Source organism: Sinohyriopsis cumingii, chromosome 9 (genome assembly GCF_028554795.1).
Source record: "Sinohyriopsis cumingii isolate HCF-2022 chromosome 9, ASM2855479v2, whole genome shotgun sequence".
In the NCBI taxonomy this organism is placed as follows: Eukaryota; Metazoa; Mollusca; class Bivalvia; order Unionida; family Unionidae; genus Sinohyriopsis; species Sinohyriopsis cumingii.
This window is the reverse complement of record NC_142969.1, coordinates 47,336,683-47,357,893: the sequence shown is the minus strand read 5'-3', so window position 1 is coordinate 47,357,893 and position 21,211 is coordinate 47,336,683. Positions and strand designations below refer to the sequence as shown.

The window sequence follows — 21,211 nt, the reverse complement described above, 5'->3', positions numbered from 1 at the left end:
TGATTTGGATTTTTAATGCAGCTTTAAAAAAATTTCAGTCATACTGCTATGCTGTCTGCAGTGTGGCAGTTTATAGTGATGTCTAGCACTGGGGCATCATGCCACAGACATGTAGCATCATGTCCCAACCAGTCACATTATCCTGACACTAGGACGACCAGTCCTAACACTAACCTCTTAATGCTGAGCAACTAGCAAGGAATTTGTTAGTAGCATTTTCATAAGTCTTTGGTATGTTTTGGCAGGGATTTGAACCTGCGACCTCCTGCATCCAAGGCAGATGCTCTAACCACTAGGCCACTGGAGCAGTTTCGACATACATATACTTTCACCTCTGAATCTTCTACAATTATAAGTGCATATTAGGTTTAACTTTAAATGCCACTTTGCCTTATGTTTTGTCAAGAGTCAAGAAGGGTCTGATGTTCAGCAAGCCAAATCTCATTAGGTCAGTTTTCATTGTACAGATGGAGCACTTGTGAAATAGATTTTGATGGAGCATCTGGTAGTCAGGATGGAAAAACGTGAACTTCCAACTTTTTGTAACAATCCTTCCAACAGTTATAGAAATATAACGCTAACACCATTATACACTGGCTATATATTTAATCAGAACCATTGCCATCAAAAATGAGCAACTTGACCCAAAACATGTTTCTGAAAGCTAATTGTCAATACAAGCAGGAATTCTCAGGTGAAGGTACATGTGTAAATATACTGGAAAATGTGGCAACCACTGCAGTAGTATTAAATCTTTAGAGTGATTTTTTTTCAATTAAAAACTTGTATACAGTTGATATATATGCCACATTCTGTCATATCATTTCAAAGGTCAATAATATTCTGAGAGCCACAATAAGTGTTCAGAGGAGAGATGTCAATGATCTGAAAAGGCAAGTGCCTTAGATCCCTTGGCCACCCAGGGCCACCAAGGTTCGAAGAGGATGCTATTATAGTTAGGCAGGTAAAAAAGAGCAGTCTCTGAAAGGCTTATAGTGTCCTGTGTGATTATACCCTCTGAGTTGGAATAAAAATATTGGATACATATTCCATTCATCAGCAATACTATAAATATCTCTCCACTTTTGAACTGGGCACTGATATGAACGCATTTCTGATGGCTGACAAACAGAAATGTGGTCATTAATTGCAAAATTATATCCAGCTATACGTGTCAGTAGTCATGGAAGCAAGGCAGGTAATGGATTTTGTGATCCATAATTATAAATAACGGTTTACTACGTTCAGTAGTGTACTAACTGGGGTGGGTGGGAACAAGGTGGTTGCCCCAAGCACCAGAGGTCTTGGGGCACCAAAACCATGTGCACCAGAGGTCCTGTGGCACCAAAACGTTTTGGGGGCTTTCATAGTCTCCTCAGATGCCATTTAGTACACACTGGCTGATTTTTGTAGCTACTTCAGTGCAGAGTTTACAATCTTTCTTGGTCACAAAACAATTTGATATACTCTTTAATGAGGATTTTGCTTAAGGAGCACACTATAAAATAGGACTGGAACTAATTAAACTTTATTAATTCAAATGAACTGTCTCTCTTCCTATACCTGAACTACCACATGTACTCGCTTATAAGGTGAGGCCAGCTGCAAACTGCATCAACCCATTTCTGCTGTTGCATAATGTACTGGCAGATCTGTGTCTATGTAGTTTATTAGGAGTAATCAGTAGAACAAACAAAACAGATCCTGATCTGCAGGTGCATTATGCTATGCCAGATCAGGATCTTTGTTGTTTTGCAGTTTTACTCGACTTATAAGCAAGTATATATGGTACTAAATTTCACATTTAAACTAAACTCAGATTTTGAAATTTGCTAATTTTACCAACGTTCTTCACATATGAGATCTTTTATATATCCTCATCACATTTACTTTTATTCCTGAGTCTGTCAGCTTTAAACAATTGGACATGGGTGGGGCTGTATCAATTTTGCATAAATGACATACGAACATAGACCTATTTTCTGCAACTACAGCTGAGTTTGGAATGACTCGCAGATATCATCATCTGCACATTCCCGTCCTTCATTTGTTTTCTGTTTGGATTTACACAAGCAAATCCATGTTGGTGATGTGTGAAAGACGGGAAGGAAAGGGATGTGGGTAAAACACTTAAAACGCCTCAAGCATGACATTATCAAAGGCAAGTCATATACTGTAGAGTCTCTATCACTGTCAGACTGTCCAGAATTGTGCTGTACATTCAAGGACTCTCTCCACTTCAAAATGCCTCTTTCCTCGGCAGTACCTACAATTACAATAGTGAAAATAGCAAAGAAGTTAAACACCGAGCTTGATAATAATATCTGTGTGTCACTTAACATTTTCTCATAACCCATAATGCTATAATGTTATTATTCAACTTCAGATTAAATGGCCCATAACCCATAATGCTATAATGTTATTATTCAACTTCAGATTAAATGGCCCATAACCCATAATGCTATAATGTTATTATTCAACTTCAGATTAAATGGCCCATAACCCATAATGCTATAATGTTATTATTCAACTTCAGATTAAATGGCCCATAACCCATAATGCTATAATGTTATTATTCAACTTCAGATTAAATGGCCCATAACCCATAATGCTATAATGTTATTATTCAATTTCAGATTAAATTGCCATCTCTTGAAATGTAAAATAAGGGTTTGGGAAGAAGGTGACTCGGACTACATCATCACTTCATGCCAAGGAGATTCATTTTCTCTAATCTATGACTTTGCCTCAATGCACAATTTTTTCATATTCATAAAAGACTTTGTTAAAACAGTAGAATGCCAGGTACCAAATGAAGGAACAAACTATAATTCATTGCAGTAGAAGTGACATTATAATGTGTAGTCATAGTTAAGAACAATTAGATAACGTTTCATCAAGTAGATTAGTGTTATTCTTCCCAAAACAGTCTTCACACACAAGGAACTAGACTGATTTACTGCACCCAAGCACTGATTTCATTATTGATTATTACAAAAGGTATAGGGTCTCAGGCTAGTAATGACCAATTGGATTATTACAAAAGGTAAAGGGTCTCAGGCTGATATTGACCAATCAGAAAGGATCTCGGGCAAGTATTGACCTATCGGACAATTACAAAAATAGAGGCTCAGGCTAGTATTGACCATTCAGAAAGGGTCACAGGCTAGTATTGACCAATTGGATGATCACAAAAGGTATAGGGTCTCAGGCTAGTATTGACCAATTGGATTATTACAAAAAGTAAAGGGTCTCAGGCTAATATTGAACAATCAGAAAGGATCTCTTTCGGGCAAGTATTGACCTATCAGACGATTACAAAAATAGAGGCTCAGGCTAGTATTGACCATTCAGAAAGGGTCTCAGGCTAGTATTGACCAATCAGAAAGGGTCTCAGGCTAGTATTGACCAATCAGAAGGGGTTGTTTTTGCCAGCTAAATGAACATTGCAGAATTATGCCAAACAATATATAATAAAGATTCAATACACTGTCAAGATGTGGATGTATTTTTGAAAGGTATGCTACCACCCTAGAAGAGGAAGAGATAAGATGATGATGAGGAATGAGCAAAGTTGTAAATCTGGTCACAAAAAGAGACCAAGTACCTAAATGCTGCAAGAATGAATACAAATGAAATATGACCCACGGTAGGTTGTGATGTACTGCCTTTCTTTGAAATGTTAAAGTGCATCAGTTACTTCATTAGTTTGTGGGTATAAAACGTTTCATAAAACGTCCCTGTTATCACTCAATGCAAGCAAATTCCTACACATAATGGCAGAGGGATACCTGAAATCAAAACAAAAACTTGTTTCATCAATAATAGATCTAATTGTGGCATCTAGATCGGATGACAAAAACGACAGAAAATGAACATGAACCTTCAAGTTTTCATGACTCTTCTTGGTTCAATATAGTTGTTATTGTTTTGAGTTTATATGTTAATGAATAATAAATGTTGAATTAAAAACTGAACTGGCTTCTGTTTATTTAAGCAGGATCAGTGAAATTCAGCGAGGATCAGTAAAATTAATTTTGATGATCCTGTGGGTTAGTGAAAAATTATCCTAATTTTGAACCCAGGTGCTTTAGAACACCTAATATTTATCTTAGAACATTTACTCCTGTAAAAGATCACTCATTTATCTTACACCCTTTTAAAACACCCCACATTTATCTTAGACCCTTTTACTACTGTAGAACACCTCACACTGATCTCAGACCCTTTTACTACTGTAGAACACCTTACATTTTCCTTAGACCCTTTTACTACTGTAGAACACCTCACACTAATCTCAGACCCCTTAACTGCCATGGACCACCTGTCATTGATCTCAGACCCTTTAACTGCTGTAGAACACCACACATTTATCTTTGACCCTTTTGCTGCTATAGAATACCTTGATCGCACTGATGTTAGACTACAGACCCATTTACTGCTGAAGAATGCCTCACATTTATCTCAGACCATTTACTGCACTGCTGTAGAACACTTCACATCTATCTTACTATCTTAGACCCTTTTACTGCTGTGGAATACCTCACATTGATCTTGGACCCTATTACTGCTGTTGATGTTGTTGTTATTATAGGGTTTAATGCCATTTTTCAGCACAAGATAGGCTATACATGGTGGCCAGTATTAATGGTGGAGGAAGAACCCGGGAAAACCCCGGAAAGAACCACCGACCCATGAGAAGCTACCGGCAAGCTTTCTCACATATCCACATTGGCCGAGCCCGAGACTCAAACCCATGCAGACAGAGGTGAGATGGCAGTGATCCATGACGGAGAGCGCTTTAGACCACTCAGCCACTCGGGGCCCCTACTGCTGTTGAACACCTCACAATGAACTTGGACCCTATTACTGCTGTAGAACACCTCACATTGAACTTGGACCCTATTACTGCTGTAGAACACCTCACATTCATCTTGGACCCTTTTACTGCTGTTGAACACCTCACATTCATCTTGGACCCTTTTACTGCTGTTGAACACCTCACATTCATCTTGGACCCTATTACTGCTGTAGAACACCTCATATTGATTATAGACCCTATAACTGCTGTAGAATACCTCATACTGATCTTAGACCCTTTTACTGTTGTGGAATACTTCATACTGATCTCAGACCGTTTAACTGCTGGGAATACCTCACGTTGATATTAGACCCTTTTACTGTTGTGGAATACTTCATACTGATTTCAGGCCGTTTAACTGCTGGGAACACCTCACATTGATATTAGACCCTTTTACTGTTGTGGAATACTTCATACTGATTTCAGGCCGTTTAACTGCTGGGAACACCTCACATTGATATTAGACCCTTTTACTGTTGTAGAATACCTTATATTGATCGTAAACCCTTTTACTGCCACAGGATACCTCATATTGATCTGAAACACTTTAACTGCTGAAAAACACCGAATATTGAACTTAGACCCTTTTACTGTTGTAGAATACCTCACATTGATCTCAGACCCTTTAACTACTGTGGAACACCTCACATTGATCTTGGACCGTTTTACTGCTGAACAACATCTCACATTTATCTTAGACCCTTTTACTGCTGAACAACACCTTACATTTATCTTAGATCCTTTTACTGTTGAAGAATGTGTCACATTGATCTTAGACCCTGTTACAGCTGAACAACATCTCACATTTATCTTAGACCCTTTTACTGTTGAAGAATGTGTCACATTGATCTCAGACCCTATTACTGCTGTAGAACACCTCATATTGATTATAGCCCCTTTTACTACTGTAGAATACTTCACATTTATCTTAGACCCTTTTACTGTTAAAAATGTGTCACATTGATCTTAGAACCTGTTACTGCTGAACAACATCTCACATTTATCTTAGATCCTTTTACTGCTGAACAATATCTCACATTTATCTTAGATCCTTTTACTGCTGAACAATATCTCACATTAATCTTAGACCCTTTTATTGCTGTATGGCATCTTACATTTATCTGACACGCTTTTACGGTTGAAGAATGTGTCACATTGATCTTAGACCCTGTTACTGCTGAACAACACCTCATTTATCTTAGATCCTTTTACTGCTGTATGGCACCTTACATGTATCTTAGACGCTTTTACTGTTGAACAATATCTCAGTTATCTTAGACCCTTTTACTGCTGTTGATATTAACACACATTTACATGTGAGTCATAATTCATGCAGATGATCAACTTGTTTTACAAAACATTATCAAAAATAATATTTATTTGTCAACTGACCAAAACGCATTTTAAGCAGAAAATGTTTTCTTCATGTATATTTTATACTGTGGGTAATTTTAGTTTTCATTACTAACTTTTATGTACTGTGGCACTGGTCAGGTTCATTTGGTTGTGTTAAATAACTGAAGCAGTGAATTATCTACATGACCAGTAGCTTTTGAAGTTACTGAACCTGGTTAAAATTAGGAATATTTGGTTAGTTTCAAACAATGAATGGCATCAAAAACAAAGCAACATGTTAAATAGATTATTGATTCTTGACCATTTTGATGACACTGGACATAAAATTAGCAAACAACTGATACTTGTTTGAGTAATGTTTTGAACTTGTATGTAATGGTAATAAAATGTTCAAACGACATAGATTTGCATAACTGCATGATAATAGGGAAAAAGAGATAAACCAGTATTACATTTTGGTATCCTGTAAGTGTCAGCATACATGTACATGTTTCAGCCAGTGAATCATAAAAATCACTTTTATGTGCAAACTTTTGTGTTCAATAAATTTAACCACTAGTAAATTTTGTAAAATCAGTCCTTTATTTATATGGATTGAAGAAAATTGTCATTTTTTATTTATCTGAGTTTTTATGTTTTTTAATGATATGCAAATACTCAAAGAAGATCAGGCATAAAACATTGAGCATGTAAGTACAGTCTAACGTCTGATATGTCACTCTGAGTTGATGGTATAGTCTAATGTACGAAATGTCACACTGAGCTTGTAGGTACAGTCTAATGTCTGAAGTGTCACACTGAACTTGTAGGCACAGTCTAACATCTGATATATGTCACTCTGTGTTCATGGTACAGTCTAATGTCTGAAATGTACACTAAGCTTCTATGTAAAGTCTAATGTTCAAAATGTCACACTGAACTTTTGTAGGCACAGTCTAACATCTGATATGTCACTCTGAGTTGATGATACAGTCTAATATCCTTAATGTCACACTCAGCTTCTATGTAAAGTCTATATTGTGCCAACTAGAACCTTGTTCGCTTTGGGTACAACTACTGGTATAATAGAATCTTGTCATCCTCATCACTTTTTGCAGCAGAAACATCAGTTGCTTCCTAGTGACCAATAATTTAACAAACAATATCCTCAATTATTGGTATCACAGATGTGACAGTATCAACATCATAATTAACATAACTCAAGAAATCAACATTCTTGTTACCAGGCTCATGTAGGTGTAATGATCGAGTTATCTACCACAGCATGGGAAACATCATCATCATCAGCATCACTATCATTGGTAATGATATCTTTTGCTTTCTGCTGTGACAAAATAGTTCATAACACAATCTGTGGAAACATCATGCCATGCAATATAAATCATACTGATTGCATATAATAGATTTATTTCACACTGAATATGTTTCTCAAGACTCGTGAGGTATCTTTGGTTGTCAGTACCTTGACGTCAAATTTAAGCCAAAGGAATATTTCAAAATTATTTACTCAAAAATGTACAAAACCAAACCATTTCTTTTTATGCTTTATATGCACTGAGCCAGCAGCCTGTGGTTCTAAAGTACTGATTATGAATGATGCATGATTATCATGCCTTTGTTACCAGGTGCCTTTGTTATTTACCAGTTATGAATGAAATCTGATTATCATACCTTTGTTACCAGGTGCCTTTGTTATTTACCAATTATGAATGAAATGTGATTATCATACCTTTGTTACCAGGTGCCTTTGTTATTTACCAATTATGAATGAAATGTGATTATCATACCTTTGTTACCAGGTGCCTTAGTTATTTATCAGTTATGAATGATATGTGATTATCATGCCTTTGTTACCAGTTGCCTTTGTTATTAACCAATTATAAATGAAATGTGATTATCGTGCCTTTGTTACCAGGTGCCTTGGTTATTTAACAGTTATGAATGATATGTGATTATCATGCCTTTGGTACAATATGCTTTTGTTATTTACCAGTTATGAATGATATGTGATTATCATGCCTTTGTTACCAGGTGCCTTTGTTATTAACCAATCATGAATGAAATGTGATTATCATGCCTTTGTTACCAGGTACCTTAGTTATTTAACAGTTATGAATGATATGTGATTATCATGCCTTTGTTACCAGGTGCCTTTGTTATTTACCAGTTATGAATGATATGTGATTATCATGCCTTTGTTACCAGGTGCCTTTGTTATTTACCAATTATGAATTATGTTGTGTTATGAGGCTTTTGTTACCTGGAGCCTTTGGTGTCACATGTATATTTTTTAAATAACCACCATAATTGTTTATCTGGCCTTATTGCAGTACCTAACAAAACCTTCATAATTTTCTCAGGCAGTTCACACAAATCAAACCCTAGAACCAGTCCAACATTGTAAGAAAGGAACATAATGATAAAGCCTTTAGAATACATAATAATTTGAAATTTGGACAAGGTTATTAAACTCAAATGTTCTAAAAGAGAAAGTGTTCTACTGAAGAAAGTAATAAACAACTTTTACTGTATACAGTTCTTTTCTGATTGGTGAAATAGTTTAATATATACATAATCAAATACCATTTGAAAATTAATATGCTAAAGATAGTAGGCATGACAGTTTTATGTTTCTAGTTAGGTCTTTGCAAGGAAATATTAGTTTGGAACTCAGATTGATACACATAAAAGAGTTTAAAGTGAATACAATACAATTACAAATTTATGCATATCAAAAATTATTTGTATGGAAGAACCAGAAACCTGATATTTCCTTATGGACATCAAATAATTGGCTTTGGACTGACTGTCAATTATTTTGCACTCTGACACCAAAATGAGGAAAATATAGAATAATTTCACTTATCTTAACCTCATTAATTTGGGTCATTTCTTAATCTATACCACATGTGTATCATCCAAAGGTACATATCTGCTATACTCAGAATTTGTTGACCTGAACACATGCTTAACTAATCGTTCTTTCATACCAGTTAGAGGATGGACGAATGATGTAATAAAGTCTATGAATTGAGAGAAGCAAGAAAAAATCTTAACATTTTGATTGAATGAATTCATTTGTGCATTTATTCCACTAACAAATATCACGTTTGACTAGAAACATACTGTCATAGTTTGCCTTAAGTAAGCTGACCTGATATAGACAACTTACCAGGAACTGTATTGTCAAGGACAAAACCTATAATGCCACCCAGAAACATTGCAGTGCTGAGAAGGACAGTGAGAACCTGGTCAAGTTCACTAACTCCTGCAATAGATATACTGCCCTCAAAATCAAACAAATCTATCCATAACCATCAGCAAAGAAATTAATACTAATTTCAGGTAAATGTTTGCACTAATTACCAACGCATTAAGAAAGGTGGTTCATTGAAAGGAAGGAAGTATACTAGTGGAATCAAGTCTTCCGTTTTCACCTGTGTAAATAAGATATATATGGACTGCATGTGTAAATGTGAACTAGGTGTTTTGTACCACCAACCCATCACACTCCATCCACCCCAAGCCAACTCCACCAACAACCCTATTCAGAAAAATATAACTACAGCATCATATATATTGCTTCTGGTAGGTTGTATAGCTTGGAGCTACATCCCACCTAACCAAAGACAAGTGCACTTGACTGAAGCTGTCCAGAAATACTGTGAATATGTATTGTGCCATTGGTGGAAGTGCCAAATCCTGTCATTTTCGAAGAGGTCTATCATCAGATCTGCCCATGTTTGGGTGGTACTACCACAGTAATAAACTTGAAATGAACAGAAATTAAGGCAACAAAGCAGTACATCAAGGTCCTTGCAGTGTCTGAAGCCACTTGTAATTATATATACTGGATAACAAGTTATCTACCACAGTGACTACTATCACACATTTAAATGAGATGCTCAGAAGGAGACAAACAGTAGAAAGTTAGTAAGATGTATGCACTGATTCACCATCCAGTTCCAGCCTTATGGCTACTTCTGGTTCCTAGACTCAAGGTTGAGCCACTTGTTTCAACTCCATCACCAGATATAGCTTCCAGGTGTATGGTTCAGACTCCATGCTAGTCAAAAGGCAGGATAATGTCCCTATGCTGACAAAAATGAATAGAATGGCCAAGCTCCAAATAAAGCTACCCACCTTTGTAGAACATCAAGGTAAAGCCAGCGAGATTGTTAAAGACAATCATGCCACTTTTCCAGAAAAGCACAGCCTTGAAGCTGATGCATCAGTATTTTTCAATGCTACTGACAGCATACAAGTTATGGCCTATTTTCCAGAATGCCGCCAAAGCCATGCTGCACACTGATGAAAATGATTGGTTGTTTGCCCAAGATAACAACACCATATTAAGGCACATTAAATACATGTGCAATTGTTCTGGATGTCATTTGCTCACTGTTTAATTGCTTACCCTCAGGATGGTGCAGTACTGCCCATTTTGTGGCCAGAGTTACATTCCAACACTATCAACCACAGAACCCAAGAAAGCTGTTATCGACTTAAAGAATGTAGACACTCTACACCTTGAGTAAGTCCTACTATCTGCTTTGAACACAGCTAATGATCATATTGATTGACCAGGCAAGCAATATCAGCACCTTGGCAAATGAAAAGTTGCTGGCATCAACTTTCCTGTGAAGGTTAGCGATATTGGCAAGTCTGAGTAAGGAAGTCGGGCAACATCTAATAGATCTATTGTCTCTCACAGACAGTAAAAAAGCCATAATGTCTGGAACAAAGACCTATGCAGGTTTGTGCAGCAGCCCAGTAAGGACAGTGAGAAGAAGAATGTCACTGGTGTCTGCACATCTACTGAGCTGACCTATTGGAAACCCATACAAAAGGCTGCTGAAATATAGGCAAATGTAGCAGCATGTATCCTTACCAGACCCAGGCAAGAACATCCAAGCCTTTCAAAACCAACCCCACCAGATGCATCTTACATATATCTATGTTAATTTCAAGACAATGAACATGCCAGTTGAAAACCCTGCCAATAATATGAACTAAAGCTGCACATAGAAAGTGGCTGACCAGGTCTCATCTAGTTTTTGCTACACAGTTGTTAGCTGTAACGGAGTGTCCAAGGAGTGTTATACCAAGGGAAGGAGGTAGTCACAACATTAAATCTGAGCCTCAAGCATGAACTTGAGGAAATCTGAGGGGTATATCAAAATCCATCTGAGACGAATGTTGATGGAGATGACCACAATGCTTTCCAAGAAGCAACAAACTATTCAGATTTGTGGCTGGGTACAAGGTAATGGTAAGGTGTAAAATCACTGGCTATTAATGGCAAATACAATGTTGCAGTCCACAAAGCATGTAAACCCTGGCTGCATATTTATCTCAAGAAAACAAAGGTGACACTTGTGCTCTACAATCTGCATGGCTATGATGGCCACTGGATCTTGAATAGTCTTGCTGAAGAACATCAGCACTCTTCCAAACAACATGAAGAAGAACATGACGCTCTTGGTAAGGCAGCTAAAGTTTGTTGACAGTCTCCAGTTTATAAATAGTGTGGAAAAGCTTGTAACTAGCCTGCTGAAGGAGGCATTCTGTGTCACAGGCTTGAGCTACTGACATACATTGATAAACACCTGTTTTTTGAGAAGGGCATCCATGGTGTCATTGCAATGGTGAGCAGGTGAGACACTAAAGCAAAGAAACCAATGTGTTAAGACTATGACAATGAAAAGACAACAAGCTGGATATGTTAATCTATTCAACAACCTCAGTGATTAGGACATGAGTCAGTTTTTGCCTACAGGTTGATTTGAATGGGCAGCTAGATGGCCTGAACTATAGACCACAGCAGATACATCCTAGAAGTCCACCAAAATAAATGGAGGAGCTTCATGATGCACATAGTGACTATCCATAGACTCCAGAGGACCGAATGAAAGTGAGTGGATTGTGTACCGCTTCAGGGTGGGGAGGATGCAGCATTCCTGTTGGAATGGTCTTTGTTGGCAATCTGGTTCCACAATTCCATCCTGAAGCTAAACCATCTCATCTATATGGTGCAGGTTATCCTTCACCAGAGCAAGCACCTATGTGTGGCAATTAAGATCAGATTGAAGTGTTATGGGAACAAGACAAAACTGCTGTACATGGACATTGACAGTCTGCTGCTGAGCATCTAGACTGCCAATGTCTACTTCAATACAGCTGAATTTGCTCACTTCCATAACATGAGGAACTATGTTTAAGATACTACAAAACCATTAAAATGTTTTAAAGCAGATTTGAGGATAGGCGCTTGGGTAGCCTATTAATGAGTTCACTGGCTTCTGTCCCAAGATGTACTCCATACTGATAGCAGACGGCACAAAGATATCAAGGGCCAAAGATATCATGAGGCAAATCATAAAGATCGATATTTATTCATTACCTCTACCTCCAGGGTTTCCAAAAGAGAAAAGAGCCATTCAACAACTGTCCTCCACATCAACAAGACATAAAGAATCTATGTTGGGGTTTGGACCGAGACAAGGAAATCCCAGTCAAGGGTTTATATTTTTTGTCTCCCCATGAGGCTTTTCTCACCCAATATTTTCCTTCAGAGTAAAAAGAATTCTTCACTAGTGTTCACGTCCAATGTTTACATCGGCGCATGAATATAAATATGTTAATGAGGGCTGTGGTGTGACTGTTGCGTCCGAAGTACACAGTTTATACGTGTGAGCAAAGAAAAATAACAACATAAAACGTCGCATAATAATGAGGTATTATCACATTTAATATATGGATGTTATATGAAATTGACAATAAATAATTAATATTTATTACAAGAAACTGTTTTATTTTCATCAGTTCCAATTCTGAAAAGTTATATTGTAAATAATAAAATGATATTGGCTACTCAGCTCTACTGTAGTTATACTTAGTACAAGCTGTAACGAAGAGTAACATCTTTCATTAGATTATTCATGGGTAATTAGAGATCCGTGTCACTATCATATATAACCATTCTTTTCTTTGGAGGAGTTGAAACTGTTTGTGACATACTTGTGTTGTCCTTAATACTGATTGTAAAATTACCCCCGTGTATAATAGACCATCCAAAAATGGACTCTAGTGGATAACCATGTCCTAAACGTTCAAGTTCGCGGATTCTTTGAACATTTATTTTTCTGTCCTGGAAATATGGCAAGTGCTACAGTGAAATTTGCTTATGGATTAATGTGTTGATGGATAAATAATTCCTTCTGGCTGGTAAGTGTATTATTTGTCATTAAATAGTGTAGGTATATTTTTGATTCAACCGGGACACAATGGTGAAGCTTAACAAAATTAGAATAAAGAATGTTTTATATAACACTTTTATGGCTGTTACTAAGTTTTCCGTAGTTGTTAAGAGAGTTGGGAGGCTATGAAGTGTAATGGTCTATAGTCTATGTGCATGGATCAGCGTTTTCTGTTATAGTTCATTTCACACAGCATTGAGAATTTTATCCTATCTGTAGTACAGTCATTTTTCAGGTCAGCATCATTAAATGTAGCTAACAGTATATAATTTGTTTCACACAAAGTATTTAAAACTTGTCCGGTAGCTTTAGCTATATTTAATGACACTGACCTGAAAAATGTACTGAGCTAGGCCTGCATATAGATAAAACTGACCATGCTGTGTGGAACGATATAGCATAATATCAAAAAGTTTGACATGTTTGTGTCTTTGTCTCTCTCAAAATGTATTTTATGGTGTGTTCTCAAAGATGGATTTACCTTAAGTTACTATATTTTTGTTATAGATTTGTTGCTGTTGTTGTTTGATTTTAGTACAACTACATCAGGCAGAGCAGAAGAAAACAAGGGTTTCTTTTTTTTAAAAGTAGTTCTGAGCGCGTGGACACCTTGACTGAAACGACTGGTCTGAGATGACAAGACTGAGATAAGAAAAGTAAGGTTTGCAAAACAGCTAGATTTCTCTGTCGCAAGGTTGAGAAAATCCTTAGTCTTCTGGACATCAAAAAGTGAATAGGGCCACAAGGCATCATGACAATTCGGATGTACAGCATGTACCACACCACATAAGAGCAACATTCCATTATGAAAAAGCACCTCAACAAGCTGTTGAGCCAATAAGAATTCCAGTCTCGGAGATCTTTTGTCATATATATGTGCAGTAACAGTGTATTTTTGGGCATGCGTTACTCTACCAGATCTAGCTTTTGAGCAGGCCATGTCCCAGACACTGCAGACGTTTTGTTGTTTTAATTACACAGATGTAGCAAGAATGACATGTGAAATTTGTTTAACTGTAAGCCACGTTACCTCATTGTTTAGGGCCACCATAACTGCCTGTAGCAACTGAACCAATCCAGTGCTATGGGCTGTAATGTTAACATGAGAGCTTCTAGTCTAGCTCTCGAGCTGGACATAGGAAAGCAACATCTTGTGATTGTACTGTCCATATTGTCATGTGCACGGTGGTTGCCGCTTTGCCTGGCCTCATATGCCAGCAGTGCCTGGCCATGAATTGCAACATGGGGCTCATAAACTCATGGCTGGTGTAAATCAACAGTGGTTTTGGTTACTTTAGCGATTCCCGCTTGTAGGTTCATGCCAGAGTGTAGGCCTAGCTTCCTTGTGGGCAAAGGCTCAACATTCGTATAACAGCTGGTGACATCAACCACAGTCAGCGTTTACTCATACGTGTTGCCCAATCCTGCCATGCAGAAGAATCAAAAGGTCACCCTGGTGCATCTCATTAGAGCTGAAACATCAATCTGCAGCCTCTGGATTTTATGTGGAGATAGCTGCAGTATAGTCATACAGACATGTCCTGGCACCATATAGCCAGACTATGGTGGCTTCTGCCACTTTCTTGATCACTGCCACACACTTCAGAAACCTCACGGGTAATAGTATTGTCACAAACTTAGTATTCACTACGTTTGAGAGTTCCGTAGTTCCAGCAGTTTGACATGCTATCCCCTATTAAAGTGTAAGTTAGCAGTTTGTGTTCCAACTAGACAGCACATACCAAGCCAACCATGATGAGGTACTCCAGGAAACCATTACAGCACCTTGGCAGTCAGGGAAATCAAAGGATTCCGAGATCATGCACTGCAGTTAAGCAATTTTGCGGAACTTGGGGTAGTGCTTGCATGGTAAGGGACAAGAGGTTGGGTCACATAAACTCGCGAGTGAGCTCTTTACGATGTGTATTATATCACGAACGCATGGAACTTTCCCATGGTGTGCTACCGCAGTGACTCCATGTATGTGTGCTCAAAGCTCCTTCATTTGTCCCATTTTATGTCTTGCATTTGTGCAAGACAAGGCATGATATACTAACTGCACAAACAAGCATGGCACGGGAGCTGTCACAACCACCGCAAGTTCATACGGATGCTAGAATTGCCAACAGTGCCTTCATACAAGCTCTTGTATTGCTAACTAGGGGATATTGGGAAAGGTTGTACATTTATAGTCAATATAGCCGACATGAGCAACAGCTTGTATTTATGATGCTCATTTGATGTCGTGTGGAAGTCAGCTGGCTTTGGCCAGTTGTTCTGCCAGTCACCTGCCTGTACATGGGTAATGCAGCACTAGATTCCTTTCACTTAAATAACTGAGATGCTCATTGCACTTATGGACATACTCTACCTGTCTACAGTGTATGTTGGAGTTCTTCCATTGCCTTGTTTTTGCAGGTATGTTCAGCATGGAATCAATGAAGAGGAAAAAGGGTGCACCAGTGAGTACTATTGTTATTGTGTTGACGATTGCCTAGTCAATCAAGAAAGCAATTGTGGTCATTATACAGACTTAATGATATTATCACAAATGATGCCTGTTTGAATAGTATAAAAATAATGGCATCCAGAGGCTCACACTATGGAGCTTATGACATTCACACTGACTTAGAAGTCAAGTCAACCCAGTTTGGCTGGTTTGATCTTGATAATTCTTTTTCAGCAGTCATCCTATACCCCCATCCCTCAAGTAAGGCTGCCTAGCATGTCTCCATGGTAAACGAGGTTTTGCGATATCCTTGGCATGTGGTGGTTTATACATCTTGACGGATTTCAAGAAGTTTACGTTTGCATGCATTACTATTCCACGTAAAATGGGTCAGGTGTACGACTAATAGATGCTGTGGGCTTCTTCTGTCTTTTCCTGTCACGCTGCTTTGTTTCTGTTTTTTTGCTGCACCAGATGAAATTTAAAGAAGGCCAATTACCAAAGACAAACATCCATAGAACACAAGTTGGAATCATCAATTGTTTCTCTGCCAGAGCGGAGTAGGTGTATTTGGTTTCTGCTTTTGTCTTTGACTGGCTTCTTTTCATCATCCTGTTAAGTCTTTAACCAGCAGCAACTCTGCCCAAATGTTTAACCCTGGTAACCTGTCACTTATGGTTTGAGTAGTCAGCTGTGTTGCGCATCCATCGTAGGTTTTCTGGTGCATCCATCATCAGTTGTGCTTGTAATTTTTTGTTATCTTTCTCAAAATCAACGTGTCTACAGATAATCATACCAGCTGCAATTGGTGCTAGTACTGCACTGTACAATGAGTAAAGAAGGCTGCTTATGTTCTTGGCAAAGAGATATGGATGACTGAATCTTTTTTCAAGTCACTCGCAAGATATTCACGGCTATCTAAAAACAGAAGGTGACTAACCCCTATAGTGTACAGTCAGAGAAAAGATGATCCTAGCGAAGCAGTCATCCTAACTCACTGTTGTAAGGTGCACATGGGTAAATGATCCATCTATGTATTCATTTGCTGTGTTAGAAGCCACCAACTCGGACAGGTGATCATGCTGCCATGCTATTATTGATTTGACACAATATACAACATAATTGTGTGAATGGTGACAGAGAGTTTGCACGTTTCTTAATCAGACAGTATCTCATCCATATCTATTTCACTTACACCTACTGCCATAGTTCTATGAAGCTCTGGATATGGTTGATTGACTGTGTAACATTAAGTAGCTAATACATAATAAAGTTTATTGTCTCAAGGTTTAAGGAGTGGCTTGTGGCATACAAAAAAGGAAGCTACCAAACTGTACTGCTGTGATGTGTACAGATTAGTAGAACACTGACGTGGTCTTTTCACATGAGTAGCTTGCTAAAAGCGTTCACTTCTAAGAAATACATAGGCTTCTGCTCAACGCTCAGCTTCAATGATACTGTTTTCTCTTAGTGTGTCCAGAAATAAGTCTTCAACTTTACATTAATAGAAGGCTATCAACGACATCTGCTCGAGGAGGTCAAGGACAATATTGTTGTACTTTTATGTTATGACTCACATGCTAAGGATGGCATGGCGGCTAATATAGGTGAGTTGAATAAGGGTCAGAATTTTGCAGTTGAATACGCTGTTGCTGCAGCTGTGGTTGCTCAGGACGTTTTTGGAGTAGTGTTGCTGTAAGCTATCAAAGATCACATTGCACTTGTGCAGGTTAGTAGGCAGTATACATGAACCTGTCACATTGGATATTTAGCTGCATGTACATGACAATATATATGTACATGTTCATCACACCTGCCACCTGGGCCATCTTTTAAATTATCATCGTTATGCCTCCGCCCAAATTTCCAAAGCCTCTGTCTGCTCAATGGAGAGTGTGGTCTTCCTTTCACTTCAATCAAAAACAAGCACAAACTTATTTTTGGTCCTTTGTTTTTGAATCCTATCCATATGAAAAAATGTATGTTGTAGCTTGTTTATAATGTTATTTGCATTGTTGTATCAATTTACAATGTTGCAGCTTATTTATAATGTTATTTGCAACAGACTAAAGTTTTGTGAAATTCTGAAAAACGTTTATTCACCAGCACACAATCTCTATATAAAAAGTTGCAAAAGGCACAATACAAAACTGGATAAAGACTGTTGTGAGAATGTCTGATATTGATACATCAGTGTTTCAGGCTCGTAGCACAAGGGCTGCATCTGTTCATGCAGTTTGTGCTAAATGCACACAATTGGGTACACGGACACTGGTTGGGTGTGAAAGGTACCAACACCAAGTGACGGATGCCCCATGTCATTAAGAGACTCTGTAACAATTGCTTTCATGGCGTGTTCCCACTGTTGGTATCTCAGCTGTCTCTGGGCACAGACCTGACCTGGAATGCACTCAATTGTCACAGACACTATGATAATGAGGGGACTGTAGAAATGTCTATCAAGATTGAATGAAGCACTCGTTGCCCCATCCTAGAAGAGCAAGCCTATCACCTTCATGCCTTTTACTGGCATGTTCAGTCTGATGGTCCACTGGAGAAGAGGTACTCATTTTCAGAACCAACCTGACAGGACGCAGCACTTGTTATACTTTTCTCATTAACTGCTCAAAGAAGCAGTGGCACAGGCAACTGACAGCCTCTTAAAGTGAGATATCTTGGGTCAAAATGCGATACTTCAAAGGACTTGCGACCTTCGATGCTTCCAGAGTTTGATAACCCAATTATGCTAGAGACAGAAAGGCTTGGCAAAACAGAAGACGATACTCCTCCTGTGGATGGTGATATAGGAAATTGCATGACTACGTGAATGGATCATCCAGAAACTCTTGATACGCATCTTAGATGATTAAAGACTATCACTGGTTAATATATGCTGGCATGCACAATCACCCTTGAGATTCAAAACAGTGCCAGTATACTGTGAGTCTATATGGTCCAGGCTGTTTTAGTAATGCCAGCAAAAACCGTATTACTAACATCGCTGCCCCATACTATCCGACAGTTGCAGAAACTTTTAGCCATAAGGCGGGGCAAGTTTAAGTTGTCACTGGTACTGCCTTGAAGGCTAATAGCCAACATATCACACTGGTTTGTGGGACTATGGCAGAACATGTATGTGGTTACTTACACTAAGAATGATGGAGAATGTACCCTCAGCAAGAATAATGACACTATTACCTGTCCTGAGCTAACAACAAATGCATCTCTGCCATGTGTAATCATGCCTTTGGCTTGGATAGTATGTTATCTCCTGGCCTTCTGCAGATCATCCAGGCATGGCCATGCAGAATGTGGTGCCAGGAGATCTTGCTGGTCCAAATGACCTAAACTGCAGGTGCTGGGCACAGCGAATCTCCGCTGTTCCCAAGGGCATAGATTATCAGGGAGGGGTTAGTGGTGGTGGTGGGTATGGTTGATTGTGTGAGAGGTAGATAGGGGTGATTATGGAACGTTTGTGGGGTGGAGTGGTCCAAATAGCTAGTTCACATCTATAGCCTGGTATAATCAAGTTTAAAAAAATATAATTCTTTGATTTGATTTACAATCTTCGAGGAAATATAAAAGCATATTATTGTATGCATATTTTCTTAAAATACCTGATGCAAATCTAATTGCAGGATAAGTATTAGTGAAATTTAATGGGGGTTACAAATATGGTGTTAAATCATTCTTTCTAATCATTAAGTATGTTTATATAATTAATCTTTAAAATCCTAAAACATAATAAATTTATTTGATGATCTGTATCAAAGCAAAATTTCCGTCAGTAAATGAATATATAGTTCCCGGCCACATTCCTTTATTCTAGGAACATAGTAATGTGCAAGACACTTATTTCTGACTTAAAACAATTACCTACCAGTTTTAATGCAACCTGGATTCCGTGCCATATAATTAGGCACCATCAATCCAATCAGCATGGACGAACCTATGATACAGAGGTTTCTTCCAGACGAAAGATCGACAAACTGTAGTGTGGAAAGTCCCACTGATGTCACCATACCAAAACTGATCAAGATGACACCACCCAGCACTGGATCTGGTAGCATAGTTAAAATGGCACCAAATTTTCCGACTAGACCACTTACAAGAAATATTAGTCCAGCTGCTTGGAAAACTCGCCGGCTTGCAACCTTTATGGAAACAAAAAAAAGCACAATAATAATAATAATAATAACAATAATAGCAATAATAACAATAATTTTATCATTACTATTGTTATTATTATCATTATCATGTTAATGATGATGATGATAATAATGATGATGATGATGCTAATGATGATGCTAATAATAATAATAATAATAGACCCAGCTGGGCATAAGATCATTCATCTGACTTTTACCTGTACGCTAAGTACAGGTGTTGTTGTCCACATAGAATGATGTTTGTGACATTTAAAGATTTTTCTTTTTTCTTAGTACGGGCAGTCATATTGGATGTCGAATAGACATCATATGCGTAAACAGGAAAGACATTGTGAAAAAATGCTTTCCCCTTACTATCCAATCTTGTCATATTTTGTTGAATGGGTTCTGAGAAAAGCTTGTTTAATTGTTTCTCAAATAGATATATTATTTGTGACAATGATATAATTTTTTTGTGAAGATGATGTTGTTAAAAAATTGGTAAAGTTCTGTTAAGTACCCTATATGCAGATGTCACTTAATGGTCTTATGGGGGAGAATGCCATTTTGTAATAGCGGATCCACATTATTTGTATAAAACTGCAACACTTTTGTGTTCTTAAGTCTTTGGAAAATTTGGTCCAATTCTGAAACTTGGTTTTTCAAAAGAAGGTGTCAACATCTGATAGAGGCGCTGCATTATTTTGTACAAAATCTAAAGGACTTTAAGCCAGTGTGTGATTTGTCAGATGTGGCAAAATTCTGTTAAGAGAACTGTAGCCAAACTCTACGAGATATCTACACATTTGTACAAAATTAAAAAGGCTTTCATTTAAGGATTCTTTATGTAAACTGTTGATACGTTCTGTTCCACTGATTTTGAGAAAGTTTGCTTAAAGATTCCTCGATGTTTGTTGTTGTTGTTGTAGGGTTTAACGCCATTTTTCAGCACACGATAGGCTATACATGGCAGCCAGTATTAATGGTGGAGGAAGAACCCGTGAAAACCACGGAAAGAACCACCGACCCACGAGAAGCTACTGGCAAGCTTTCTCACATACCCACATTGGCCTAATCTGAGACTCGAACCTACACAGACAGAGGTGAGTTGGCAGTGATCCGTAACGGAGAGCGCTTT

General features: G+C 38.0%; 1 protein-coding gene across 3 annotated transcripts in view; it reads right to left on the bottom strand.

The window, feature by feature from the left end:
• Positions 1-1,480: 1,480 nt before the first annotated feature.
• The window catches only part of LOC149791752 (solute carrier family 23 member 2-like), a 59,312-nt gene continuing 39,581 nt past the window's right edge, over positions 1,481-21,211 (bottom strand). For all 3 annotated transcript variants that reach the window (XM_089970246.1, XM_089970248.1, XM_089970247.1), the window contains exons 8-10: positions 19,806-20,079; positions 9,390-9,485; positions 1,481-2,266 (exon numbers count right to left, since the gene is read on the bottom strand). In XM_089970246.1, the coding sequence (XP_089826372.1) occupies positions 1,989-2,266; positions 9,390-9,485; positions 19,806-20,079 (648 nt within the window). In that variant the 3' untranslated portion in view covers positions 1,481-1,988. The remainder of the gene's footprint in view (positions 2,267-9,389; positions 9,486-19,805; positions 20,080-21,211) is intronic.